We start from the raw sequence: 23,736 nt of genomic DNA, 5'->3' as shown, positions 1-23,736 counted from the left end.
TGCCAAGACATTTCAACTTCCCTTTTGGGCATGGCTAGTCCTTCGCCGTGACATCTGGGTCATGCCCTTGGTGTAAGCTGTTGTGTGTTCTTGTCGAGTGTTGATACTATATAAAGGTGCATGTTCCGCCTGTCGCCTCCCTCGAACCATGATTCCAATCCTCAGATCGTTTATTCCCGCCCATTCGATTGTATCTCTTCTCGTACCTTGGAACAATGGCCACTTCTAAATCCATGCAACCGTTGACCAATTTTGGTAAAATCTTTTGGCAAAACCAATTTCGAACGACAATTGACCTACCCGACCCAAGCAAACTGCCCAACCTACACGGCAAGGTAGCAATTGTCACAGGCTCGAACACCGGGCTGGGCTTCGAAGCATCCAAACAACTCCTCGCGCTCGGCCTATCACATCTGATCGTAGCGGTACGCTCCGAACAGAAGGGCAAGGCGGCAATTCTGGCACTACGAAAAGCGAGCTCTGCAGCACGCATTGATGTCTGGCGTCTGGACATGGCATCATACACATCGATTCAAGCGTTTGCCCAGCGCTGCCGTGCCGAGCTCCCACATGTCGATCTCGTCGTATTGAAAGCCGGTCTCTCGCGCACGAAATTTGAGCGGGCCGAGTCGACGGGACACGAGATGACGATGCAAGTCAATCATTTCGGAACGGCGCTGTTGACTCTGCTTCTCCTCCCGATCCTCAAATCTACTTTGCGGCATACTGGCGAACCCGCAAGATTGACCGTCGTCAACTCTCTCACGGCACATCTCTGCAAGTTTCCCAATCGCAACGAACAACCCCTCCTTGCGTCATTTGACGATACGGAAATTGTTCCATTTGACGCACAAGAACGATACGGGGTGTCGAAGCTGATCAACCAACTCTTCCTCGCCAAGCTCACAGACATGCTTCCATCGGAGAATGTCGTTGTGAATATGGTCGATCCGGGGTTGACCAAAGGAACGCAGCTGAGTCGAGATGCAACTGGCGTTGTTCGCGCTGGGGCCAAGATCTTCTTTTCCATTGCAGGGCGGCCAGTGGATCGAGGTGCTGCGACGTACGTGGATGCGTTGCTGCGGATGGGTGCAGAATCGCACGGCTGCTTCCTCATGAACAACAAAATTGCACCGTAAGTCCATCAGTGGTAGGAATGTGATCCCAGTTGCTGATGTTTTGTTCGCGTACAGTCTTGCTGGCATCTACTATGGCAGTGAAGGTCCGCAAATTATCGACCGGATCTGGAAGGAAACGCTGGAAGAGATGAGGTCTCATGGAATGAAGATACAGGACGCGTTTGACAAGGCTTCCACGTCCACGGACATCAAATGACTAACAGGATCAGTGGAATAAGTTGAAACCTGTCGCCAAGTACAGCGACTTTATGTTTCATTTTTTGTCACATTTGAAGTGTATGCCTGAAATGAAGCATTCAACAAGGCTTCGATACGCGTCCTCCACTAAGAATACCTCGTTGACCTGTGATGCATATGTGGAGCCTCTCGTTCCTCGAGCTGAAGAGTACACAGCTATGCTGGTGAAGTCATCGAGTCATCCCCATCTCCAGCTGGGGAGTCAGCGAGCCTGTCCCGTCCTGAACTCGAACAGCCGGCATTCAGACGACTTTGGTGGTTTGTTATGATGACCTAAAGACCATAAAGATCCCTGCTTCGGCCCTGCTACCATCGAGAAGTGCATCTTTGAGCGGTCCGGTCATTCTACCGGGTATCTGTACCTCACACATGCGATTTTGCCTCCAGAATCGGCGCCACTGAAAGCCGTATGCCTTCGTTGACGGAGAAACGCGGTGTATATCCCAGCCTCTTCTTCGCCTTGGCGATATTGAAAGTTCTCTCGATGGCACTGTATGCAAGGTCGACTTGCCTTACAGGCGAGGCTTTGTTTCCGAAAGTGAAAGCCAAGTACGTTCTTTCGATGAGGCCGGCAACACCGAGCGCAAGGCCTTTCGGAATGGAGATAATCTTACTTGGATCGGTTGGGTACCCGGCTGCCGCGCCGAAGTCTCGGAAAAAGGTCCAGAAACCCCAGTGCTCATCGTCGGTGATGATGAATGCTTCTCCTTCGAGCCGCATGTCCTCGTGTACGAGCTCTGGGTGCGCCACTGCTTTTAGAAGCCCATTGACGAGCAGAATGTGGCCAATGACGGCATTGTCGACATACGTGAAGTCCGTGGCATTCTTGCCGTCGCCGATCTGGTAGCGCAGGTTGCCTTTCTTCGCCAGCGCCACCAAGACAACGGTTGTAATCGGTTCTGCGGGTCCGAATAAGGCTGAAGGTCGGATCACACCGGTGACGAAGTCTTTGCGTTTCCGGTTGTACGAACGTGAGAGCTGCTCTGCGACGGCCTTACTGTGAGAGTACGTCTGGCGCTGCCGAGGAAGGAAGACATACGGATCATCCTCGGTTCCCTCGCTGAGGTCGCTGATGGAGTCGTGGCTCACCGATGAGCTCGATGTAAAAACAACCACTTTCACCGACGGCTGTGCGACGGCAGCATCCAGCAGATTGCGTGTCCCCTCCACATTATTGCGCATGAAAATGTTTAGGTTTGCCAAGTTTGCTGCCGGAGAGGCGGTGTGGATGATGACTTCGGGTTGGATTTTGTCAATCGCGTCGCTGATGGCCTTTTTGTCGGTCATGTCGGCCAGAAGATATTCAACGAGCTTCTCCTCCCGGCCTGCCGGTGGATCTATAATATCAACGCTGGTGATTTCCGATGGAGGCATTTGGCATTCGTGGACCAGCCATCGAATAATGCGGTAGCCCAAGTAGCCACACCCGCCGACAACGAGTACCCTGCAATTGGTAATGTCGGTGGCCATGTTGTAACGTCACTGACCGTGAAGGGAAGGGAAAAGGTACGAGGAACAGGAAGAGGAACCCGGTCTGAAGAGGCGTGGAGAGGACGGAACGAAAGGCGACGATCAAAAAGAAGTGATACGCTTCGGGGTGATGCCTAATGCCGAAATTGCCTCATCCAAAGAAGTGAGACGGTTCGGGGTGATGCCTAATGCCGGAGGTGTCTCTCTCCCTTCTTCTTTGCCTGCCGCCCGATGCGACGGGTGAGACCGCGCGTTGGGGGACGGGAAAACATGTGCGAAGAGAACGCACTGCTGGATTGCATTGAGTTGAGCCGACTCGACTTAAGTCTTTACAAGTTCTCGGGCTTTCTTAGTAGAGGGAGGTTTGAAATGAAATCTCGGGATTATTAGTGGATTGAAAATCATACATTTCTCCAGTCAAGGTCATAAGCGGACGCTCACATCACAGAATGGCGAATCATCAGTCCCTGCGGCCAGGCACAGAGCCGTCGAGTTGCAAATTGAACACTGTCGACACATCAAGTCTGTAACGCTAGAACTGTAGGGCTTGGAGGGCGAGCCCACGGCTGGAACAGATCCTTCATCGCATCTGTTCCCATCTTCAACGCATAGTCCACCGCACTGCCGTATGGCCCTTTCAGTTCTGGATCTGCGCCGTGATCGAGCAGCCAACGTGCTCGCTGGATCGCCCCGACCGAGACGGCGTATTGGATTGGGTATAGCGGACTCACATAAGGCGTGTCTTCTTTCTGATTCACGTCCGCGCCATGTTTCACGAGTGCCTCCATGGCGGCAATGCGGCTGGCGTCGAAGTCCTTGGGTTGGGATGCGTGCATTCTATTAAAGTCGAATTCAGGAGGAGTGGCGCCCGCCGCGCGATGCAATGGCACCCCGTAAGCAATCTTTGCCCCAGCCGCAATTAAGATCTCGACGCCGTCAGCACTGCCCTTTGATGCCGCAGCCTCTAGGGCGTCTGCGCACTCATAGCTCGGTCCTCCTGCGCGGCCGGGGCGGTCTCGTTTAATGCCATAGTTGGGATCGATGCCATGCGCCAGGAACCATCGTAGTAGATCGGTGTTGGGGAATGTCCGCATGAAGAGATGGAACGACGGGGTCCAGCCTTGCGTGGCGAGTAGGTCGAACAGGGCGATCTGTTTGTCTTGCGGCGCAGACAGGATATTCTCAGGTGTAAATTTAGCGATCGGCGCACCGCAGGAGAGCAATTTGCCCGCAGCATCGACGCTACCGGCCGCGAGAGCTAGGGTCAGGCCGTGGTGAAGCACGGCAGGGGTCAGATAGTATTGAGAGGTGAGATGCTGCAGCCTTGCTACCTGTCCTTCCCGACATGCAGCCTCAAAACCATCGAAATACGCCGGCCTCGGGGTGGCCCAGAAGGGGGCGACATCGCCAGGATGACCGAGAAAGTAGAAATCGTCATCCTCGACTAGGGGAATATCGAAGTATTGTGCAGCGGGAGCCATGACCCCGTGGCCCGGCGGTAAGGGAGGTTCCCGGCCCTGCAGCTCCGCCCGTCGCTGCTGCGCTCGCCTTGTGCCATCGACTTGGGCGCGAAACAGTAGTTGATCGTTGCGTTGCCATTGCACCTGCACCATGGTGGCGGATTCCTTGCGCAGAATGGCGAGTCTGAGAGGCCTGGCCTGGCGCTTTCGTATATGTGGAGGAGGAGGGCGAATTTAGCGCGGGCGTTGTTGGCGGGGGAAGTTACATTGAAGACGGAAGCGACGAAGCGGGCTTATGTATGACTCACGGATTTGCTAAATGAATGGGAACAGATAACCTGCTCGTAAGGAAGACGTGGTCAATGAATGTTGTCCGTGCTACTAGGCTTCCTTAGGCAGCAGGAAGGCAGCTACGAATTCACAGCCACTACCTATCAAGAGAGTAATGCTCCGCACAGCTGCTACAGTCTGGCCAGCTTCGCGCCCTGTCCCTTCCTCTTCCCCGATGATCCGCCACCAGGTGCGTTGGGAAGCTCGATCATTTCCCACAGGCTGTACGCGGTCGCTATCAAGCGCCCCTGCGCATCCCACACTTCAGCGCCGACATCGAAGCGCCCGTCGACAACCTCTTTTGTGCGCGAGATCAGCATCAGCCACTTCTCTCCCTCCTCGGGCAATTGCCGCTTCACATCAATCGTCGTATCTGCTGTCGTGTACAACCTTTCATCTCTCCACGGCGGATGGATTCTGCTTTGCTTCTTGCCGAGCCGTGTGTCCTCCTCTGCGCGCTGAGCGAACGTCATCGACGGGTAGAAGTTCTCGGGCGGTGGAGTGGCAGAGTCCAGAAGAATGCCAAGCATAGATGTCGTCCATCTCTGGTGTGGCAGTCGGGGACACATCCACTGTTGGGCCACACGTTTTTCCGCTGGTGTCTGGGCTGTCTGACGTGGGTATGCGAAGATGAAGTTTTTGAACGTCAGATTGCCCGCGTTGGCGGGCTGGACCACGTCGTAACGAATCCAATTCTTATCTTGACCCGAGAGCACGGCTTCGAAATCCACGGGTGGAGGAGCGGATGGTTGGCTATAACCCAGATTGAGACTGACTGGTGTCGTCTTTGAAGTACTGCCACAGTGTCTTTGCGAGGATGAACAAGGACATCTTACGGAATACGGGTGGAATACTCACGTTGCGAAGCCCGTGCAAATCTTCTTCCCGCCCTGCATCAAACTGAAGCCGACGGTACTCACTCTCCTGCCTAGCTGCACATCTTCAACATGCACCACCGCTTCTCCCGGCGCCGCGCGACGTAAGAACTCGGTGTGCAGCGCAATCGCGTTCGATTGCTGGGACTGCTTCAACGTCGTCGCGAAATGTAATCGCACGGCCTCCCAGACCACGCTGACTAGGTACCCTCCGTGCGCGACCGGCCCAAAGCACCACCCGGGATGGATGTTTGCGGCATATTGATGACTCGACGATTGGAGTACACGTGCGGCTTCGAGAAAAGGGACAAGGCTTTTGTCGGCGTCCGCTGTGGCCATTGGCGGGGGTATTCTTCTCGGAATATCACGCCTTATCTGATGCGTGTGGTAAGGAGAAAGAGAAGGGTTGGAGAAAAGCAGGATCGTAGAATGTAAGCAGCCCAGCCTCGGTTGCTGCTCTGACAGTGAGATGTGGGTCGAAGGGATCGTCGACTCGACGTAGCGTAAACGTTATGGTTGGCTAGCCTTTCCTTTACCCAGCTACAGCATATACGTATGGCTCATCATTCTACCTCAAACACGTGGCCAGAAATCTCCAATAAAAGTCAAGCCTGACCTGACCCATTCAGTATCGAGCGTGGCGTTCGCCTCATTATCAAAACCATGCATGCCCGGCTCGTACGTGAGGTGAATCTTGTTGGCCGGCGAGGTCGTCCGGAGCTTGTGAACAAACCTGTACGTGCCCTCGATTGGCACGACATTGTCTTCCAGTCCGTGCAAGATCCAAATCGGCGTGTCGATTTTTTCAGTGTCGAGCAGATCTATGGGATACAGCGAGCTGTCTTCACCCAGCCATTGTCCCAACAGACCGTGTTGCATGGCAGATACAACGAGTGGCGTTCGTTCGGGAGGAAAGGCGGAGGTGACGACTGGACGGCCTTCAATCTCCGCGACATGCTTGTCAGCTATATCACGAGACAGCGGTAGTGCCGGGGGGTGAAAGATGGTTTTTTCGTAGGCTTCGCAATAGTGCGTATCCCGCAAGTCCAGCATGGGATAGCGCGCGACAACTGCCGCCACGCTCGCTCGTGATTCAGGTAAAAAGGCGGACTGCACCGCCATCCATCCCCCAGCAGACTCTCCAAATACCAAAAGATGCTGCAAGTCGAGCTGGATGCCTGCTGGCAGAAGCGTGGCGAGATGTCTGCCTCCTTTTGTCGCTAGCCATGAGTAGAAGCCTTTTACGTCTTGGAGTATGTCTGGGCCACAGGCTTCCGGAAGAAGGCGGTAGTCTGGTGCCAGGACGATGGCAGACTTTGTCAGAGCCAGCTCGAGTGTCCAGCTTCCGTACCATCGCGGGAATAGTCGATGCCCTGTGATGAAACATCCGCCATGCCAACGGATGATCACGGCGTGTTTGCCTGGTTGCAATTGTTTGGGAGCTAATAAGGAGGCCGGGATGAGAATGCCTGCTTCCTTGCTTTCGTATTCGAAGTCAGTTACGTCAAAACCTTTGAGCGTGGATGTCATGTTGGCGACGACACGAAAGATACGCACAGCCAAGAGAAGCCGTTTGATTTATAGTTCCATTTAAATGTCAGCACGATGTTGGTGAGACGGGGATAAGCAGGCATCGCAAGGCCGAAGCACTCGGGACTCTGGACAAATTTGGTCCGAAGTCGGAGACAGATGCGCTGCGTTGCTTCGAACATTCATTGTCGAGGTCCTGGACGCGGGAAGCTGGGAGCATTGCCAGTCCAGATTGCAGAGCATTGGAGTAGCTCACCATGGCCCCTCGCGTTGAGCAAGACAAGCAGAGTACTGGCGGGTCTGCTCTGGCCGCCGTGCCGGAAGATGCTGCCGCTGCAGTTGAACCCTATCTGCCGCGCCCTTGTCAAGCGCAGCCTAGCCATAGCTACAACCTCCACCTCCGCAGTTGTTGATTGACGCCGATCGACACGTGTCACTGATTCGCAGCTGTTATAGGTCTCGGTACTAGCGTACCAATACGTTTCCTCGCGAGGAGTGCAAGACTATTTCATCGGCCTCACGCTCGTGGCCAAAGAACGTGGCTGCAAAAAGTCCACCCTGTAACATACACTAGACATTCTACAAGATGGAAGACACAAAAAGCCAATCTAGAGCACAGGTTCTGATTGTTGCTCTGCCTCGAACAAGCACGAGAGGTATCAAGTCGTAAAATTGAGCTTCACGAGCATCACAGTTGACATGCAATTCTCTTAGCTCTTCGACTGGCACTAGAAGAACTCGGGAATTGCGATATTTTCCTATGGGATGCTATGTGCAATTGGAAAAATCATCAAGAAGTCTGGGCGCAGCTACTTCAGCACAAGGGCAACACTGACGATGCCGTGTCCATGGATAAGTTCGTATCAGAGCTGAATTCCTTTGCCAACGTGACCGACTGGCCGAGAACGCTCCTCACCCAGCAACTGTGGAAGGCCAATCCCGATCTAAAAATCGTTCTTGCCGTTCGAGATACTCCCGAGGCCTGGTTTCAATCGTTCAAAGACACGATATGGCAGTATCAAAGCCGTAAGTACTGCCCGCGTGGATTTTCGGCCGTGTTGTGGTACCTCGCCATCGCCTACAACGGCTTCGGAAGAGATACCCTGGAGGTGCAAGGTCCTTTTGCATCCGTGTTCATGCAGCATACGCTGCGTCGCTTTCCCCAGGACGGGAAACAGTGGTATATCGATCACAATACGCTTGTACAGCAGCTCGTCCCATCCGACAGGCTGCTCGTATTCAATGCCAAAGATGGATGGGAACCGCTCTGCCAATTCCTACGAAGACGAACTCCGAACAGCCAGTATCCACGAAGCAACGGCACAAAGGCTTTTCGAGAGTCACTTGATGCGAATTGGGCGGAGCTGAGACGCAAGACTCTTATCGGAGTCGGCTCGCGACTCCTCATTGTTGCGGTCGGATTTCTGTTCGTTCTTGGAGTGCTTTACTCTGACATATAGCATTCAAAGCCTTCTATTACTATGAAGTGAGCACTTTGACCAGACACGCGGACGTTCAGCGGAGCAAAGACGACTAGACAGAGAAAGATCATGACGGTCTCATTCTTTTTTTTACACCATGGAGACAGTTGGCGCTACCAAATCATTCTGCTGAGCAATATCGAAACAAGTGCATTCAAGGAGAGTGTAAAACAGGGCAATCTTAACGCGTTCACTCTTCAACGATAGTTGACTCCCAGCCACGGCTGACCGCACTGCTCGATGCACTTAACTCCCGATGGGGTAGCATGAGTAGCTGCACCCAATGCCGTGGGGGCCACACCTGCATCCAAGTCAACACATGTGAGCCCTTCCCTCGAAGATGTTCGCTTGTACTCACTGCTTAAGACAAGTGCACGAAGAAGCAGTGAAGCAGTTCTTGCCCTTCGCCGCACCGCTAAAACACTCCTGTCCAGTGCAGCCGTCGGTTCGACGCTCGAGGGCACTCCCTCCGCCGACGTGCTTGCAGCTTCCACCGGCCTGCCTGTACCCGAGGGCTTCGCTCAAGCGCGATGCCAGAGTCGCGTTGCGGATCTCCACGACCTCGCCTGATCGTTGTATCAGCAGACCGCGCGCATACTTGGATCGATTCTTTTACCTTCCGTTGGAATGACTTTGACGTTGTCGTTTTGGACCTTGATAGAGCCAATGTTCTTGGAGATCAACGCCTCGCTCACACCTGCTTCGCGGAGCATCTCTTTAGATCCAACGTAGGCGCGAGCACCCTCCGAGAGCGACGCGAGTACGACAGCGACCGATACGAGCAGAGTATACATGATTGATAGTTCAGAGTGCAACGATATTTGATTCAAGGGTTCTGGGTAGGATGTATGCTTCAAATGTTCGTTCTTCTACATCGTCTCTTGGAGGCTATTATCCTTATTTATGTTTCTTCCAGAAGTTAGGCATGTTTCTGAGTGCAGTCGATCCCACGGCAGCGGTCAGGGTTGTAGAGTCATTCGACCGACGACGTAACAGTGGAGTCCTGAACTGTCGATCTTCCCTGTTCTTCAGGACCGGCAGCACGTTTCAACAGCGATTGGGTGATCCGCTTGACCTCGAAAGGAGCTATCAGCGTCGACAGGGTCTTAATCTTGCGATGTCTGCAAACATGTGAGCGACTCCGTTGCGCGGATTCGTTGCAAGAACCTCACAAGCTTCCCGTTGAAGAATGATACTAGCATCTACGAGGTCTCGATCTTGCTATAGCTGGAAGCATGTGAATGCCCCCTGTACGCGGATTCGTCGCGACGATCTCATAAGCTCCCGTCCAAAGAGATGTTAGCGGTGACAGATCTCTGGTCTTGCTATAGCTGGAAGCATGTGAACAGCTCTGTGACGTGAATTCGTCGCAAGAACATCACCTATCTAGGATATCGCGAATGGTGATCGAGAGTCAGTTGGATCGGAAGTGTACACCCGGACACCTTGGGTTGGTACAATGACATGGATGGCTTTCTTCTACTCGATACCATCGTCCCGCGCGAGAATCATTCCGTTTAGGATAGCAGCAACGTGCTTCACGTGCAACGTCGTCTCAACGCAATTGGCCCGTGCCAAGTCTGGGGTAGGCAGAGCCTTGCCAAGTCTGGGGTAGCGTGGGTGCTCTAGCCTGATGCCATCAACCTCACCTCACCTACATGCAGTGCAGTCGGTGCGCCAATACAGTGTAAACTGCTCGTTGTACAATGACAAATAATCAAACGACGGTCGATCCATTCGACCCTACTAGCGATGTAACCTTGTGATTGTAACGTTGCAGAGACTCCCTTCATCTTACCCCATCTATTCATGTTGCCATGACGTCGGCAGCTCAGCTTCCCTTGGACAAGTTCTGCTCGATCCATACCTCGAAAATAAAAAGCTGTAAGCTCGTATCTGGACAGCTGCTCAGTCTCATCTCCGTCACATAACTACAATGGAGGCATCAGAGAGCAAATCGGATATGCAAGTTCTCGTGCTTGGTATGCCGAGAACAAGCACTGCGTGTAAGTAAGCGCTTACATTGATGCGATTACAATGGCTAACGCTTCGTGTTCAAAGCAATGCGAGCCGCGTTGGGAGAACTTGGTCTACCAAACCAATACTTCTGGGTTTGTCTCCGCGCGTACTTCGGAATGCATAGGTGACTAATCTGCGAATTCCATCTCATTAGGAGTGCATGTGTCACGCCAAGACAGACCATAGCGCCATATGGACGGATCTCCTAGACCAGAAATTCCGCCGTAAAGAGACCCCGAGTCGCGCCGATTTCGATCGAGTCCTCGCTGGTTGCTCGAGCGTGGCCGACTGGCCAGCGTCGTTACTGTCCAAAGAGCTTGTCGAAGCATATCCTGAAGCCAAAGTCATTTTGACGGTGCGCGACAGCCCCGACAAATGGTACAACTCGTTCAACGATACAATCTGGTATTATCAGAGGCAAAAACACTGGCCAAAAGGGATCCGAGAGCGCTTCTGGGCATATCAATTTGGCCCCGGCCCTCACGATAGCATCTACCGATATATCATTGGCTATACCCCGTTCCCAAACTTTCCGACCCAAGGGAAGCAATGGTATTTGGATCACAATGAGATGATGCGGCAGATCGTTCCCCCGGACAATCTTCTGGAGTTCAATGCGAAGCAAGGCTGGGAACCACTGTGCAACTTCCTCGGCAAGCCCGTGCCAAGCACTCCATACCCGAAAGTGAACGACTCGGGCTCCTTCCAAAGCACCGTCGATCCATACTGGGCGATTGTCAAGATTCGAAGGTCTCAGAAGCTACTTCGGTGGTTTTCGATTTGGATGATTATCTTTGCTGTAATCGTATCTTTCTTGTCGCAGAGAAGAGCAATTAGGAAGCTTTTGTTCTGAGCGCAGGCGATTCAAATAGGTGGCTAAATATCGTTTTCATTTGAGTACCGCTCTCATTCCGCCGAGGTCTTGACTCGAGTTGATCCGTCGAAGAATAGCATCGCAAAAACACCGTTTGTACGGTGTAGTCGGATCGGTCTGTCGATCCCACGGCAATTACCGCTCCCCCTGGCGCGTGGGCACAGCCCGCAAGATGAGCCACTGTCGACAAAGATCGTCGAGAGGACTCCATGCTTTCGATGCCGCCGAGCACCTCATATTTCTGCAATTTCGCACTTCCCTGTTGATTCTGTTGCAGCGAGTCTGCAAAGCAAAGCATCAAATGGCTTGATAAAAAACTAAACAAGAAATAAACGGTCGAATTCACGCCCAGTCACACCACTCCACCTCAGCCTCGACCGCCGAGTTTTCCGTGTTGTGCGCTACATGTCAAACTTCATACCTTCCGTAGGCGAAGCAATAGTAGCAGCATCCTTGAAGTGCAACCGTGACTCCTCCCCTCTCGATTCTGTAGACACACCATATCGGATAGCCCGCTGACCGGCAGCAGTAGCTATGTCGTCCCCACCCGAGTTGGAGTTGTATTCCTCTAGCAGCGGTGATTCGAATGCCTTAGCGATTTCGAATGGTGAGAATGACACCGTCCTCCCCAATTGCCACCATCCCCAATAGGTAGGTAGGATCAGTATAATGCAGATCACCTCGAGCACCGCAGCGCCCAGGAAGAACCAGTAATCGGTATGATAGACGCTGACGTTCCCTAGCACTGATCCAATCACCGCATTCTCTGTCGAAATACCTGGATCAAGTCGTCCCTCCAGGTACTCCGGGGTTTCTAGAGCCGCTGCAGCGCCGAAGTATACCGCGAGCGTGTTAAGAGCGCGGACCATAGGGTCGAAGGGATCCCGAAACAAGCTGCATCCGACTTTGGTATCTCCCACACCTTTTATACGGTACTGGAGTGCTTCCTGGTTCCCGACCGTGAAAAGGCTGCCTTCGTCGCGGTCCGACACGTGGTAAAACATAATAGCTGCTAAACCTGCCTGCATCCACTCAGACACGCCTGCTAGCGTAGAAGGGTACGCGAGTCTCTCCTTTGACCATGTGAAATCAGTCGCGGTGTTGTTTGCGTAGGCCACGAGCTCAGGGCTGCCTAAGTCCGTCATGACGATATCGCCATCCTGGATGAGAACATCATATTCGCCGATGCCAGAGTGGAACGTGCAAGCTTGTAATTGGAAGGTCCCCGTGCAGTCCTCATTGAACGTCGCAAATCCAGTCATGAGATCGATAGCCTCGTGCTGCGATAGTACCACACTAGTCTGCATCAACGCACCCACGACCTCTAAAGGAGGAGCAGCAGTATCGGGCACTAGGGATGTATTGAAGTTGACTCGCACATCTGAGAACGTGCGGCGGGTCTTGCAAGCCACGGGGAAAAGTGCAGGAGCCCGAATCTTAGCTCTGCACTCTCCGGGACAGCCGCGTACTAGTCCAGACAGTGATGCAGTGTTGATCCATTGCGAGAATATATCGGTTTTGTTGGACCAGGCGTCGAAGACGATGTAGTTAGACGCGTTCCCAGTGGCAGTCGGAATCGTTGCGTTGAAACTTTGCACCTGTCGAGAGCGGAACCCAGATAATTCTTCGGAGGAAATCCAAGCCCCGGAATACCCTCGAGGAAGTTCAGGCGCCATCGAGATATTGAGAAGGGCAGTAGCAGGGTTAGGTATGGTGGCGACGGTTGATGCGCGCTGTAATAGGGGCCCATCGATCATGACGATAGTAGCGAAGATGCACGCGAGCCCTAGAAGGCCTGTTTGGCGGCCAGCAGTAAGTGCGCCTACATGCCCGTCAACAAACGTATTCCCTGACCTATCGCTACTCCTTACCTCGAAGCATTGTCCCGGCACGCCAGTCGGATTGGAGTCTGGCTATGGTACTGCCCTTGCCTACAATTTGTTAGCGTGAGCAGGACTTGTCTCAGGATAGCATCGACAGCACTGTTGGAGGCAGGGAATGTTGACGTACTAGCTCTCCGCCACCACGTGATAATGACCCCTTGCGTCACAGCGTAACGTATGGATATATTGGCAATCGCGGTGAAAATTGCCAGGTACGTTGATGGAGGTGCTTTCCAGCTGCTCACATTTTCCCCGTCAGACCCCACCAAGATTCCTAGGGAGGCAATCAACGACGCAGCGGCCAGTAGCAGGCTGAAAAGGCCGGAGAGCGGGCCAAGGCGAATCCACGAGGAGTGCCACGGCTGCTGAGTTTCAGTGCTAGAAGACCTCTCGACGATGGCCGACACCTTGAACCCTTCGGGTTCCGTTTTCTCGCCACCGTGTACGGTGATGACTGGCTCAGACTGCACCGACGTCGAGGAGGTGGCATGAAGAGATCGATTTGGTATAACCAATGCCCGGTGACCGGTTGTTGACTCCCCGAGGCCATCAGATTCTGCCTGCTCACTACCTTCCTCGGTGATAAGGTCCAGAGTCGCGGTATTTGTGAGGTAAGACATGGTCTTTTGAACATTCCACACGGCGCATGGGGAATGTTGGTTGGGGTTGGCTATCGAGGGATGTTGCTGTTAATGCTGCTAGGTTGCTTGATGAGTCTCCGCTCGGCTGTGGACGGTCGTGGTTGGCCGTGGTCGGTCACTTGCGATCATGATTGTAGATAGAACGGCCGGAGAAGGTGGTGAACGATATTGAGCAGCGTTGAGAGGTGATGGACCGGCTAGACGATGCTGACCGTCGGCGGAAAGGTGAGAGTGTCGTTATCTAGATCGAGATACGAGTGGCGGATCGATGATAGCGTATGTACGCCCTGCATTTGGAGTGCTTAGCAATGACGAATGTTTGTCATGCTATAGTAAGCACACTGCACAAGAGTTCCCGTGCGGTTCGAGGTGGTCTAGAGCCCCCAAGGGGCGGTAGTGAGGTGTTTGGCCGCCCGCGAGCCCTAAGTCTGTCAAATAAACGCGGTAGCTTGTCAATGCTCAGACTTCCGTGTATTGCTCCATCCCCGCCGGTGCCCGGCCACCCTTGATTTCGATGGCGCCGAGCACCTCCTCTATCTCCTGCAGTTCAGCCCGGGTCAGGCGGATGTCCGCCATGTTCTCGTCCACTCGTGCTATCGAAGACACACTCGGGATGGGCATGACCGGCGTGCTGATCCTCTCGCCCTGCGCCGCGACCCACGCAAGCCCGACCTGGCTGATTGTGCAGCCCTTGCGCCTCGCCACCTTCTCAACCTCATCGACAACTTTTGAATTCTGCTCGAAAGCTTCTCTCCCAAAGCGAGGGAAGAACTTCTTCCTGATATCCCCTTCCGGAATGTCGTCGTGATGCCTATACGTACCGGTCAAGAGGCCTTTGCTCAGCGGGCTGAAAGCCACGATTGGCACGTTGAGCTCTTTGCAAGCCTCTGCCACGCCGTTGCGGAAGCTGCTCCTCTCGAAGAGACTGATCTCGATTTCTGCGAGTGCAACCGGAGTGATTTCGGAAGCGCGGCGAATTGATGCTGCACTGCACTCGCCTAGGCCGAGGGATCCAATGCTGCCGGCTTGAACGTAATCCGCAACGGCCTTGACGGTCTCCTCGATGGGGATGTTAGGATCCAAACGTCCTGGCTGGAACACGTCGATGCGACAGCTGCCGTTGAGAACCTGGAGGCAGCGCTCGATAGATTCTCTGACGCTCTTCGCATCGACTGCTGGACGGCGCGTCCCGACGTGGAAGCATGATTTGACACACACGACCACTTTCTCCCGGTCTTCGGGATGCTTCTCGAAGTATGCGCGCAACAGATGGAGCGAGTTGTAATCTACGGTCCCGTAATGCTCGCCCGCGTTCCAGAAATTGGCTCCCTTTTCGAGTGCTGCTTTGAGAATGGCGATGGCATCTTCGGTAGACGGACACTTCCCCGGATACGTCAAACTCATCTGGAGCCTGCATGTCAGCCAAGAGTCCGTGCGGCGACGATGTGATGAAGAGGACGCACCATCCCGACGCCGATCCGACCAACTGGTTTTCCGGCAATCGTAAATGCCATTGCGTCTTCCGCAGCGATGCAGTTGTAGGCGGCGGTGAGGACGAGTTTTACATTCGAGAGTTCGATAATGCTGTGCTTCTCGGTTGCATTATATAGGCCTGTACAATCGATTTGCTTGCTGTGGTCAGACGGGGATAGACGTCGGCTTAGCGCCTAAATCCGCATGCGAAATAGACTGGACAATGGCACAACAAGCAGCCGAGCGGCCTTTCGTTGAGAAAGAGGATTCCGTCTTCCGTCTTTTCAAGGAAGCGGCACATCAATCACCATGCCGCCGCCTCAAAAATCTGCTCCAGCTTCTCGCGCGTCAAGGCCCATCTACCATTCTTCCACTCCAGACTCCTCACCACAGCATGCACCCAATCCGCCGCCGAGTCGTGGCGCGGACAATCCCTGCACTTCCGATCCTTCCTCACGCTCACGGGCATGCGCTTCGTCAAGTTGATGACAATGGCATTCCGACAGAAACTCGGATGCCTTTCAGGACTCCTAATTCGGCAATGCTGGTAATCCTCCAGCTGAATCCGGCGAATACTCGCAAACACCTCCGCAGGTCGCCGCCGTAGCCAGTTGACGTAGTACTTCATGTTATCGGCGCGCATGGCGAAGAGCAGCTTCGACGATGCATGCCACATGTGCAGCGTCTCGTCGCGCAGCAGGTGGCATGTCTGCGTTAGGCTGTAGCCGTATTTGCGCTTGCCAGGACTGCATTGCAGGATGAAGGGGCAGACGATGGCGTCGGTGGTGTCGGTGGTGTCGTTAAGCACGAGCTCGTAGATTTTGTTGCGGAGTTCGGGGGGCAAGTGGAGGAGGTTGAGGGTGTATTGCGCCATTGTCCTTTGTCCTTGCTGAGATGGAGCTGATGGTCGGGCGTTGGGGTATGAAGTTGGTACGGTGTGTTTCTTTTCCCGAGTGGCGAACTTGGGGTTTTGTGTGATTTGGAGGTGTTTGAGAGATATTACATGCCGTACGACGATGATGCGCGTGTGCAGCAATCCGTTGAAGATCTCGGGCGAACCAGGGTCTCGTGCTGCACTGCAGATCTAAGGGCGGATGGGGAAGAGGTCCATCGAATCACCGCCCGTCTTCAGCCCGAAAGTCTTGTGCGAATTGATACGAAACCCCTAAATGGATGATCCCCTATCGCTAAGGCGGGGACGCCTGCATTGAATTATTAGGCACGACAGGGATCCCCGATCGGCCAATGGCGTTAAAAATGTGGGAATAAAACTGCCGAGCGGCGAGAGCACAATTGCATTGGGCGGAGAGCGTTCACTGTGTTTATATTTACAGAGATCCTACTTCACAAGAATAATCCGTCCAGTAGCCTTGCCCTGCCGTAAGATATCCATCGCTTCATTGACCTCATCCCAAGCCATCTTCTGCACCGGAATGGGGTTCAATTTCCCCTCCTTCGCCAAATCCGTGACCGTCTGCATATGCTCCAGATTTCCCGTGATGTTGGAGAACATGGTCAAACCGCGGAAGATGTTGGCGACGAGTGAGACCTCGAGAGAGCCACCAATCACCCCGACCTGAACCCATTTGGCGCCCTTTGCGATGAGTCCGCCGTTGATCATGCCTGCTGTGCCGGCGCTATTCACGAAATCAATCACCGCAATCACCGGCCCTCCAGTTGCTTCCAAAAGCTTCTTGGCTGCATCTGGGCCCGACGTGTTGACTGCCTTTGTCGCTCCCGCCTTGATCGCCGTGGCGAGTTTGTCCTCGCTAATGTCTGCGGATACAATATTCTTGTGTCCAAAAGACTTGAGCACCGAGATGGCCGCGAGTCCAAGTCCGCCCGCACCGATCAGAAGCACAGGCTCGTCCGGTGGCAGCGGCAGGACTTTGCTAACCGCGCTGAGTGTAGTGATTCCCGAGCAGCCAAAAGTGCACGCCACCAAGGGGTCGAGATTGCCGACGTCGAAGAGATACTTGGGATGCGGCACAAGCACGTACTCCGCGAACCCGCCGTGCTGCTGCGTGCCGAGACCTCTCTGCGCGGCGCACAAGTTGTCTTCTTGCTGTGCGCAGCGCGTACAGGACCCGCAGCCTAGCCAAGGATAGACGATTTGCCGCGATCCCTTCTGCACGCCGCTGGCATCGGGTCCGGTACTTACGACTTCGCCCAGGATTTCATGCCCCAGGCCGACGGGCAGCTTCACGCCTCGATCTTTGACGTAGAAGCGCTTGCCGCCGCCCATGTCGTAGAAGCCCTCTGCGAAATGCAGGTCGGAATGGCAGACGCCGGCGTGCGTGGTTTTGATCAGGACCTCGGTGCCCTTGGGGACGGGTACGGGTTGGCGGATCTTTTGCAGGGGAGTGTTCCATTCCGTCAAGGCCCAGACGTCCATTTCGGTGGCCATTGTGACGAGGCTAGATTGTGGTTGTCGTGTATGAGTCCACGCTTTGAATGCTTTTACGGAGAGGAAGTGTCGTAGACCAGATCTCAGGTTGCTGAGTGATCAGATCTCCAGATGTTGGACTTCAGGCTCACGACTGCTGAATAATTGCTTCGAGTTACCTCTAGAGGGCACGAGACGAAGATATGCCCTGTTCATTAGCAACAGCATCTCGTGCCGTGTCGACCCTCGGCGGCGATGGGGAGTGACCCGAGGTCGGCGAGCGCCGAACGCCACATTTGCCACTGCCCGAGGTTGATGCAAGGCTGGGCTTCGGACAAGACTGCCGTCATGTGGCCAGGAAAGGAGAAGTGGGAGTGTGTAGAGAGAATGCACAGTGTAGTCGGAGGTGAAAGGACAAGTCACGAACTTGAGAACGCTCTCTACTGCTCAACGAATCTCCAAGACATCGATCTCCATCGACCCCTCAACCTTGATGGACTGCCTCTCAATTATAGACGACCGTAAATCCCCTCAGATCCTCCAGCGCCTCACGACAATCAATGATATACTGCTGGATGCCTCCCAGATAGTTTAATTGCTCCCGCGGCTTCCCGGGAATGTTCGCGCCCATGTACCACGAATCCGTCAGCGGCAGCAAGGTCTTGTTATTAGCATCTTGAATGGCCTGCTTCCACTGAACTTCCGCCTCGCGCTGCGCCTCAATCGATCTAATCCCCTCGCTTCGAAGCTTCTTGATAAAGTCCACGACAACTTCCACCTGCGCTTCAATAAAGGTAGGGCCGTTGGTGAAGGCCGTCGGGGCCTGAGGGCCGTACACCATGAACAGGTTCGGGCAGCCGTCGATGCACATCCCGAGATGCGTGAAGACGCCGTCTTTCCATCGCTCCTGGATCGTGAGGCCGTCTTTGCCGCGGAGGTTCATGCTCGTCAAGCTGCCAGTCATTGCGTCGAAGCCGGTGGCTAGTACGATTGTGTCGAAGTGTCGCTCTACGCCGTCTCGACCAACGATTCCCGTTTCGGTGAATCGCTCAATCGGGTTTGCTTTGAGATCCACGATATCGACATTATCTTGGTCGAGGCACTCGTAGTAATCCTGCTCAAGACTGCTTCGCTTGGTGCCAAACGCAAACGGCGCCTTGTCCGGAACAAGGAACGCCCTCTTCTCGAGATTCTTCAGTCGTGGGCCGGTCTTCTTCGCCCAGAAGCGATACATCATTTCATTGGCCTTGGGGTCCACCAAGAAATCGCGATAGTTGGCCTGGTTGAAGTTGAACCCCCCACGCTCCCACAGGTGCTCCCAGAGCTCCTCGCGTTCTTCGTCATTCAGATCGAACACAGAGCCGGCTGGCTGATCATATCCAAGCCCAGACTTTGTCTGCTTGCAACGAGCAAACAAGCCAGCGTACATGGATTTGTTGGTGCGTTGCTCAAACTCCGTCAATGGTCGCTGGAACATGGGGAGCGAGATGCTGGCGGTGCGGATGTAGACGGTCAACTGCGATGCCTCTTTGGCAATCTCCTGTGTGCACTGCACCCCTGTCGCTCCCGCCCCGATGACGGCCACGCGAGTGCCTTTGGTGTTGGGGTTGGCGGGGTAGCGGCACGAGTGAACCAGCTGGCCTTTGAATTTGTGCATATCCTTGAAGTTGGGGAAGTTGGGTTTGTACGAACTTCCAGTTGCGCAGATGAGATACGTGCATTCCGCCTCGATGCCGTTCTCTGTCCACACTTTCCAGCGATTCCTCGCTTCATCGCGCTCGACTCGGTTTACAGTTGCGTCAAAAGTGACATCTTTTGACAGTCGCAGCGTATGGTCGACATGCTTGAAGTAGACCTTGATCTCCTCTCGTCCGGGAAAGCGTTCAGACCAGTTCCACTTGCGCCACACTTCCGGCATGGAAAATTGATAGTATGGAATCTCCGAGTCGACTCGAGCTCCCGGGTAGGTAGACCAATGCCATACGCCTCCGAGGTAGGACCCAGCCTCGAAGACGTGGGCGTTCAATCCGAGCTCGCGGAGTTTGTAGAGACTGTAGCACCCGCCGAAGCCTGCGCCGATGATCAACACATCGTATGTATTCGTGTGGCTGTGGCCGTTGGTTAATGGTTGGGCAGAAGGCATCTTGTCGTTTCCAACTTGTGAACTGAATGCGCAAGGCCACAACTCCTTGCCCACCGCGCCTTGCACGCTGGCATGCAATATGTATAGTCAATTGGCACAATGTCCGCTCGGCTTTGGCCGTGAGGCACCAAGAGGCTGCACCTGGCAGGCGTGCGGGCTACAGCATCCGCTTTGCCGAGTAGCCTAGGCTATTGCCCTCACCCTTCGGCGATCGCCGAGTCTACTTCACCAACCGCACCTCATCATGACTCTTGGGCAGCATGCTGACGATTGGGCGTCGCCGTCGATCCGTATAAGACGTCTCTACACGGAGAACAAAGGCTCATAGCGCGGTATACCTTCGAGAGCACGTGACCATGACGACTTCACGACTCAATTTTCCGCAAGGCCTATTGGCGGGCAAGTAGCATGTTACAGTCGTTAGTGACAAGGCTGCTGATCATAAAACAGGCCAGGTTGCCATTATCACTGGCGCAGCTCAAGGCATCGGCGCTGAGACTGCCCGGGTCTTTTCGCGAGAGGGCTGCAAGGTAGCTGTAGCGGATCTAGACCAGGGTACCTGCATGCTCTCAATCAAGTACAGTGTAAAATTGAGCTGACAGCAACGAACAGCAAAGGCCAGCGCAGTAGTCGAAGCCATCAAAGCCGAAGGTGGAGATGCAATCGCCGTCGCAGGAGACGTCACGAAGAACGACTATATCGATCTCCTCGTCCAGAAGACGGCCGAGTTTGGCAACGGCCAGATTCATATCATCGTGAATAATGCGGGCTACGCTTGGGATGACCCTATTGAGAAGATTCAAGACAAACAATGGGGTAAGCAGGTGTCTTTTCTACTTCACACAGCATGCTGATTAAGATGTAACAGACACCATCATATCACTACACAACACCGCTCCCTTCAAGCTCGTAAGAGCTGCAGCACCGTACTTTATGGTCGAGGATGGTAAGGATAGATGTATCATCAACATCTCTTCGACGTCTGGCGTTTATGGGAACGCTGGACAGGCCAGTTATGCTCTGGCCAAAGCTGGTGTTATCGGCTTGACAAAGACGATTGCTCTTGAATGGGGACCACGGTTTGGCGTTCGAGCGAACAGTACGTTCGAAGTCCAATATTCGAAGAATACTCTCTGACCTTATTCCATTACAGCTGTCGCTTTCGGTCCGATCAAGACTCGCCTGACGACTGCTCCGGAGGGAGAATTTGTAGTTCGACCAGATGGGACTAAGCATGCCGTGGGATTCCATCATGGATATGACGAGCCAGAAAAGTGGTGAGTTCCCGGACCACCTTTGCTCGATTTGTTTCGACTAACGTCATCCCAGGATTGGAGATATCCCTCTGCGACGAATCGGAACACCTCAAGACGCTGCAAAGGCCATTCTCGCCACTGCATCGCCTTTGTTCTCGTATGTTACCGGGCAGACGATTATGGTACGTTCAAACTCCATTGCCTCCAACGAACGATGCTAATGTTGCAAAGGTGTCTGGTGGAAGGGGAGGCATGTGAGTGTGCTCTCCCAGCTGTTGAGCTGTTGGTTTCATAAGCGGCGAGGTGAGATCTGCGCGGCTGCTCTTATGAATGGCGAGATGAGGTTTGCCCGACGGGCGGCAAGATGGCTGTAAGCAGCATCGCCGGACTATCAGACGGGTTCTTGATATGGCCACTACTCCGCGCGGACTCGACCTTTATGCTCCAATAGCCCGTCTCCAATCAACCCTCTAGACTGATTCGCTCTTCTCTTCGTCTAATCGTACTTTCTAATGTCGTTGGATAGATTCGCGAGGCTGTGGGCGGCGCAAGTAGGCATGAGACGCAGAGCTTCGGCCGGTTAGCAAACATTCTTCTCCCACTCCAAGTATGATCTGCTTCCTTGACTTCATGATCTCTACAATGAAATGAAGGAGAAAGAAAGAATTTATGCCACTGGCAATAATCCTTTTTGCTCCAAATGACACAGTCATCAGTTGATGAGAGGAGAGAGACAGTACGTTGATCTATCTGAATGGAAAGAAACAGTACAGCGAATCTGATCGCTGAAAGGTGATCGTACAACCAGCGAAACTAATCACTGGAACGTCGTGATGGCGAAGCGAGCGAAACGAATCATTGCAAAGTACGACTTCACTGAGTCGAGGCTGCGACGGTAGGATCCGGCATACCCCCCCGGATGAAATCCTCAGACATGCCCGTCATGCTGGCGATCACATTCACAAGTTCATCTTTGATGTGGCCCTCTGGCATGAATTCCACGTCGTGCCAATACTGGGCCGCGGCGGAAACCATTGCCTGCGGTGTGATGGCCGACACAAGCCGGATCGTCCGTCCCTTCTCGCCCTTGTGGTGTTCGTTGTAGATGACCCACTCGTTGAGGTGACTCGGAGGGCCAAGATCGGTCGATTTCAACAGTTCGACCTCGATGTTGTGCCGGACTGTCTGGTATTTGCGCGGCCCGGACCCAGGCATGCGCTTGGCGACTCGTAGAAAGTTGCCGGCGGCCAAAGCCTTTAGCATGCAAACGTAGTAGTCCATGTCATCCGAATCCAGACATCGCAACACCCAACCTGGCTGGTCAATCAGCCTCCCGAGCAGTTGCAGACGTATGCGATCCGCAGCTTGCAATACACTGAGATGAAGCCAGTTGTTCCGCGCAAATCGATCGCTCATATCATCTTCGCAGGTCTCTCTGTACTTCTTGTAGATGTTGAAGAGAGTGAGGTGATCGCCGGTAGGATGCTGCCACCGACGCCGCGCGGCATCGATGAGTTTCTGCTCTTCCTTGGTATTGGCCTTGATGAAGAGGTGACTGCCACCTTCGGAAGCCTCGATCATCGATACCACGGAAAGGATTTCGTCCGAGCATCCGAATCTGGGGCTTGCCAGAAGCATGGTGGCAGAGTAAATGTCTATGGGCAACTTGGCAAGTGCTGCGCCGTAGGGTTGGACCAAGGCGCATTTTGAATCCACTGCGCCGAATACCTGCAGGAGGCCAAGCGCTTTGGCGACGGTCTCAGTCGCCGGAGGTCCCATGAACGGGAAGCTGAGTGGATTCATGCCCATCTGCAAGATATCCAGACATTCGCTCAGCATGTCGCTCTCTTGGATGGCTGGGACGGAATGTTCCGTGAGTTGTTCCATGAAGCCAGTCTCAGTACACATGCGCCAGACCATACCTTCACACGTACGACCAGTTCTGCCTGCACGCTGCCGAGCTACGGCTTTGGAGACCCAGAGCTTTCGTAGCGACCACGACTCTTCCCGCGGGTTCCAGATCTTGCTCTTCACGCGGCACGAGTCGATAACGTGCGCAATACCGATCATCGTAATCGAGGTTTCCGCGATATTAGTAGCAACGATGAGCTTCCGGCCATCGTGACCGTTCCGAGGCAGAGGCGGGGGGTTTTCGACGGCGTCGTCTTGATCTTTGGAGGAGGCCTGAGCGTGCAGCGGGTAGTAGTCCAACTGGCCAACCTGGTGCTCAGAAAATCGGCGACGGGGTCCAGGTTCATCCACCGCCTGCTTGACGAGGCGGATGATCTCGAAGATCTCTTGCGTGCCGGACGTAAAGACCAGGATGTCGCCAGGCATATGCCTCAAGTGGAACAGCAGAATGGTGTTGACGACGGCCGTGACACTATCGGACGGTGGTTCAGGTAGATACGACACTCGAACCGGGTACGCCCTGCCAACCACTTCTTTGACGACTGATCCTGGGAAAAAGCTGTTGTACAGGGCGGCGTCGATTGTAGCGGACATGATGATGACTTTGAGATCATCTCGCTTCGTGACC

General features: G+C 54.0%; 14 protein-coding genes across 14 annotated transcripts; 4 read left to right on the top strand and 10 right to left on the bottom strand.

Annotated features, from left to right (window-relative positions):
• Positions 1 to 215: 215 nt before the first annotated feature.
• On the top strand, positions 216 to 1,335 carry BDY17DRAFT_351774 (uncharacterized protein; the record flags this gene model as incomplete). The annotated part of the gene is made up of 2 exons (XM_033738211.1): positions 216 to 1,135; positions 1,194 to 1,335. The coding sequence occupies 2 exons, from the start codon at positions 216 to 218 to the stop codon at positions 1,333 to 1,335; spliced, it is 1,062 nt and encodes a 353-aa protein (XP_033591496.1).
• Positions 1,322 to 2,920, bottom strand: BDY17DRAFT_292600 (uncharacterized protein). The gene has a single exon (XM_033732852.1). The coding sequence runs from the start codon at positions 2,844 to 2,846 to the stop codon at positions 1,740 to 1,742; it is 1,107 nt and encodes a 368-aa protein (XP_033591495.1). The 5' UTR covers positions 2,847 to 2,920; the 3' UTR covers positions 1,322 to 1,739.
• Positions 2,921 to 3,364: 444 nt separating this feature from the next.
• Positions 3,365 to 4,459, bottom strand: BDY17DRAFT_308402 (uncharacterized protein; the record flags this gene model as incomplete). The annotated part of the gene is made up of 1 exon (XM_033735206.1): positions 3,365 to 4,459. The coding sequence occupies one exon, from the start codon at positions 4,457 to 4,459 to the stop codon at positions 3,365 to 3,367; it is 1,095 nt and encodes a 364-aa protein (XP_033591494.1).
• Positions 4,460 to 4,593: 134 nt separating this feature from the next.
• Positions 4,594 to 5,971, bottom strand: BDY17DRAFT_93767 (thioesterase-like superfamily-domain-containing protein). Its single transcript, XM_033738849.1, has 2 exons — positions 5,495 to 5,971; positions 4,594 to 5,443 (listed from the first exon to the last, which is right to left on the bottom strand). Exons 1-2 carry the CDS (start codon positions 5,848 to 5,850, stop codon positions 4,768 to 4,770), a joined length of 1,032 nt encoding a protein of 343 aa, XP_033591493.1. The 5' UTR covers positions 5,851 to 5,971; the 3' UTR covers positions 4,594 to 4,767.
• Positions 5,972 to 6,084: 113 nt separating this feature from the next.
• Positions 6,085 to 7,041, bottom strand: BDY17DRAFT_321815 (Alpha/Beta hydrolase protein; the record flags this gene model as incomplete). Its single annotated transcript, XM_033736701.1, has 1 exon — positions 6,085 to 7,041. The coding sequence occupies one exon, from the start codon at positions 7,039 to 7,041 to the stop codon at positions 6,085 to 6,087; it is 957 nt and encodes a 318-aa protein (XP_033591492.1).
• Positions 7,042 to 7,233: 192 nt separating this feature from the next.
• Positions 7,234 to 8,741, top strand: BDY17DRAFT_292595 (uncharacterized protein). The gene is made up of 2 exons (XM_033732851.1): positions 7,234 to 7,697; positions 7,756 to 8,741. Exons 1-2 carry the CDS (start codon positions 7,628 to 7,630, stop codon positions 8,499 to 8,501), a joined length of 816 nt encoding a protein of 271 aa, XP_033591491.1. The 5' UTR covers positions 7,234 to 7,627; the 3' UTR covers positions 8,502 to 8,741.
• Positions 8,742 to 8,768: 27 nt separating this feature from the next.
• BDY17DRAFT_321813 (uncharacterized protein) lies at positions 8,769 to 9,316 on the bottom strand (the record flags this gene model as incomplete). Its single annotated transcript, XM_033736700.1, has 3 exons — positions 8,769 to 8,823; positions 8,881 to 9,088; positions 9,139 to 9,316. 3 exons carry the CDS (start codon positions 9,314 to 9,316, stop codon positions 8,769 to 8,771), a joined length of 441 nt encoding a protein of 146 aa, XP_033591490.1.
• A 1,142-nt stretch (positions 9,317 to 10,458) lies between these two features.
• On the top strand, positions 10,459 to 11,394 carry BDY17DRAFT_321812 (P-loop containing nucleoside triphosphate hydrolase protein; the record flags this gene model as incomplete). The annotated part of the gene is made up of 3 exons (XM_033736699.1): positions 10,459 to 10,528; positions 10,584 to 10,633; positions 10,696 to 11,394. The coding sequence occupies 3 exons, from the start codon at positions 10,459 to 10,461 to the stop codon at positions 11,392 to 11,394; spliced, it is 819 nt and encodes a 272-aa protein (XP_033591489.1).
• BDY17DRAFT_93733 (uncharacterized protein) lies at positions 11,351 to 14,158 on the bottom strand. The gene is made up of 3 exons (XM_033738848.1): positions 13,426 to 14,158; positions 13,287 to 13,346; positions 11,351 to 13,237 (listed from the first exon to the last, which is right to left on the bottom strand). The coding sequence occupies exons 1-3, from the start codon at positions 13,916 to 13,918 to the stop codon at positions 11,817 to 11,819; spliced, it is 1,974 nt and encodes a 657-aa protein (XP_033591488.1). The 5' UTR covers positions 13,919 to 14,158; the 3' UTR covers positions 11,351 to 11,816.
• A 240-nt stretch (positions 14,159 to 14,398) lies between these two features.
• On the bottom strand, positions 14,399 to 15,453 carry BDY17DRAFT_308396 (aldo/keto reductase; the record flags this gene model as incomplete). Its single annotated transcript, XM_033735205.1, has 2 exons — positions 14,399 to 15,343; positions 15,403 to 15,453. The coding sequence occupies 2 exons, from the start codon at positions 15,451 to 15,453 to the stop codon at positions 14,399 to 14,401; spliced, it is 996 nt and encodes a 331-aa protein (XP_033591487.1).
• A 76-nt stretch (positions 15,454 to 15,529) lies between these two features.
• BDY17DRAFT_93726 (uncharacterized protein) lies at positions 15,530 to 16,588 on the bottom strand. The gene has a single exon (XM_033738847.1). It carries the CDS (start codon positions 16,284 to 16,286, stop codon positions 15,717 to 15,719), a length of 570 nt encoding a protein of 189 aa, XP_033591486.1. The 5' UTR covers positions 16,287 to 16,588; the 3' UTR covers positions 15,530 to 15,716.
• A 123-nt stretch (positions 16,589 to 16,711) lies between these two features.
• On the bottom strand, positions 16,712 to 18,061 carry BDY17DRAFT_93724 (alcohol dehydrogenase). The gene has a single exon (XM_033738846.1). The coding sequence runs from the start codon at positions 17,817 to 17,819 to the stop codon at positions 16,752 to 16,754; it is 1,068 nt and encodes a 355-aa protein (XP_033591485.1). The 5' UTR covers positions 17,820 to 18,061; the 3' UTR covers positions 16,712 to 16,751.
• Positions 18,062 to 20,029, bottom strand: BDY17DRAFT_93721 (cyclopentanone monooxygenase). Its single transcript, XM_033738845.1, has one exon. It carries the CDS (start codon positions 19,939 to 19,941, stop codon positions 18,304 to 18,306), a length of 1,638 nt encoding a protein of 545 aa, XP_033591484.1. The 5' UTR covers positions 19,942 to 20,029; the 3' UTR covers positions 18,062 to 18,303.
• A 149-nt stretch (positions 20,030 to 20,178) lies between these two features.
• BDY17DRAFT_292591 (3-oxoacyl) lies at positions 20,179 to 21,730 on the top strand. The gene is made up of 7 exons (XM_033732850.1): positions 20,179 to 20,340; positions 20,392 to 20,496; positions 20,554 to 20,757; positions 20,810 to 21,040; positions 21,095 to 21,218; positions 21,271 to 21,379; positions 21,429 to 21,730. Exons 1-7 carry the CDS (start codon positions 20,298 to 20,300, stop codon positions 21,453 to 21,455), a joined length of 843 nt encoding a protein of 280 aa, XP_033591483.1. The 5' UTR covers positions 20,179 to 20,297; the 3' UTR covers positions 21,456 to 21,730.
• The last annotated feature ends 2,006 nt before the right edge of the window (positions 21,731 to 23,736 follow it).

The sequence above is a fragment of the Neohortaea acidophila genome (genome assembly GCF_010093505.1).
Source record: "Neohortaea acidophila strain CBS 113389 unplaced genomic scaffold BDY17scaffold_3, whole genome shotgun sequence".
Classification (NCBI taxonomy): domain Eukaryota; kingdom Fungi; phylum Ascomycota; class Dothideomycetes; order Mycosphaerellales; family Teratosphaeriaceae; genus Neohortaea; species Neohortaea acidophila.
This window is presented reverse-complemented; position numbering and strand designations above follow the sequence as displayed.

Excerpts from the sequence above, each read along its gene's own strand:
- BDY17DRAFT_93721 (XM_033738845.1), bottom strand. The coding sequence starts at position 19,941 with ATGCCTTCTGCCCAACCATTAACCAACGGCCACAGCCACACGAATACA.
- BDY17DRAFT_292595 (XM_033732851.1), top strand. The coding sequence starts at position 7,628 with ATGGAAGACACAAAAAGCCAATCTAGAGCACAGGTTCTGATTGTTGCT. Across the intron at positions 7,698-7,755 it reads GCCTCGAACAAGCACGAGAG|CTCTTCGACTGGCACTAGAA; the intron begins GTATCAAGTCGT and ends CAATTCTCTTAG.
- BDY17DRAFT_93733 (XM_033738848.1), bottom strand. The coding sequence starts at position 13,918 with ATGTCTTACCTCACAAATACCGCGACTCTGGACCTTATCACCGAGGAA. Across the intron at positions 13,347-13,425 it reads CACGTGGTGGCGGAGAGCTA|GCAAGGGCAGTACCATAGCC; the intron begins GTACGTCAACAT and ends AACAAATTGTAG. Across the intron at positions 13,238-13,286 it reads TGCCGGGACAATGCTTCGAG|GCGCACTTACTGCTGGCCGC; the intron begins GTAAGGAGTAGC and ends ACGGGCATGTAG.
- BDY17DRAFT_93767 (XM_033738849.1), bottom strand. The coding sequence starts at position 5,850 with ATGGCCACAGCGGACGCCGACAAAAGCCTTGTCCCTTTTCTCGAAGCC. Across the intron at positions 5,444-5,494 it reads ATTTGCACGGGCTTCGCAAC|ACACTGTGGCAGTACTTCAA; the intron begins GTGAGTATTCCA and ends ATCCTCGCAAAG.
- BDY17DRAFT_292600 (XM_033732852.1), bottom strand. The coding sequence starts at position 2,846 with ATGGCCACCGACATTACCAATTGCAGGGTACTCGTTGTCGGCGGGTGT.
- BDY17DRAFT_93726 (XM_033738847.1), bottom strand. The coding sequence starts at position 16,286 with ATGGCGCAATACACCCTCAACCTCCTCCACTTGCCCCCCGAACTCCGC.
- BDY17DRAFT_292591 (XM_033732850.1), top strand. The coding sequence starts at position 20,298 with ATGACGACTTCACGACTCAATTTTCCGCAAGGCCTATTGGCGG. Across the intron at positions 20,341-20,391 it reads TCCGCAAGGCCTATTGGCGG|GCCAGGTTGCCATTATCACT; the intron begins GCAAGTAGCATG and ends ATCATAAAACAG. Across the intron at positions 20,758-20,809 it reads GATTCAAGACAAACAATGGG|ACACCATCATATCACTACAC; the intron begins GTAAGCAGGTGT and ends AAGATGTAACAG.
- BDY17DRAFT_93724 (XM_033738846.1), bottom strand. The coding sequence starts at position 17,819 with ATGGCCACCGAAATGGACGTCTGGGCCTTGACGGAATGGAACACTCCC.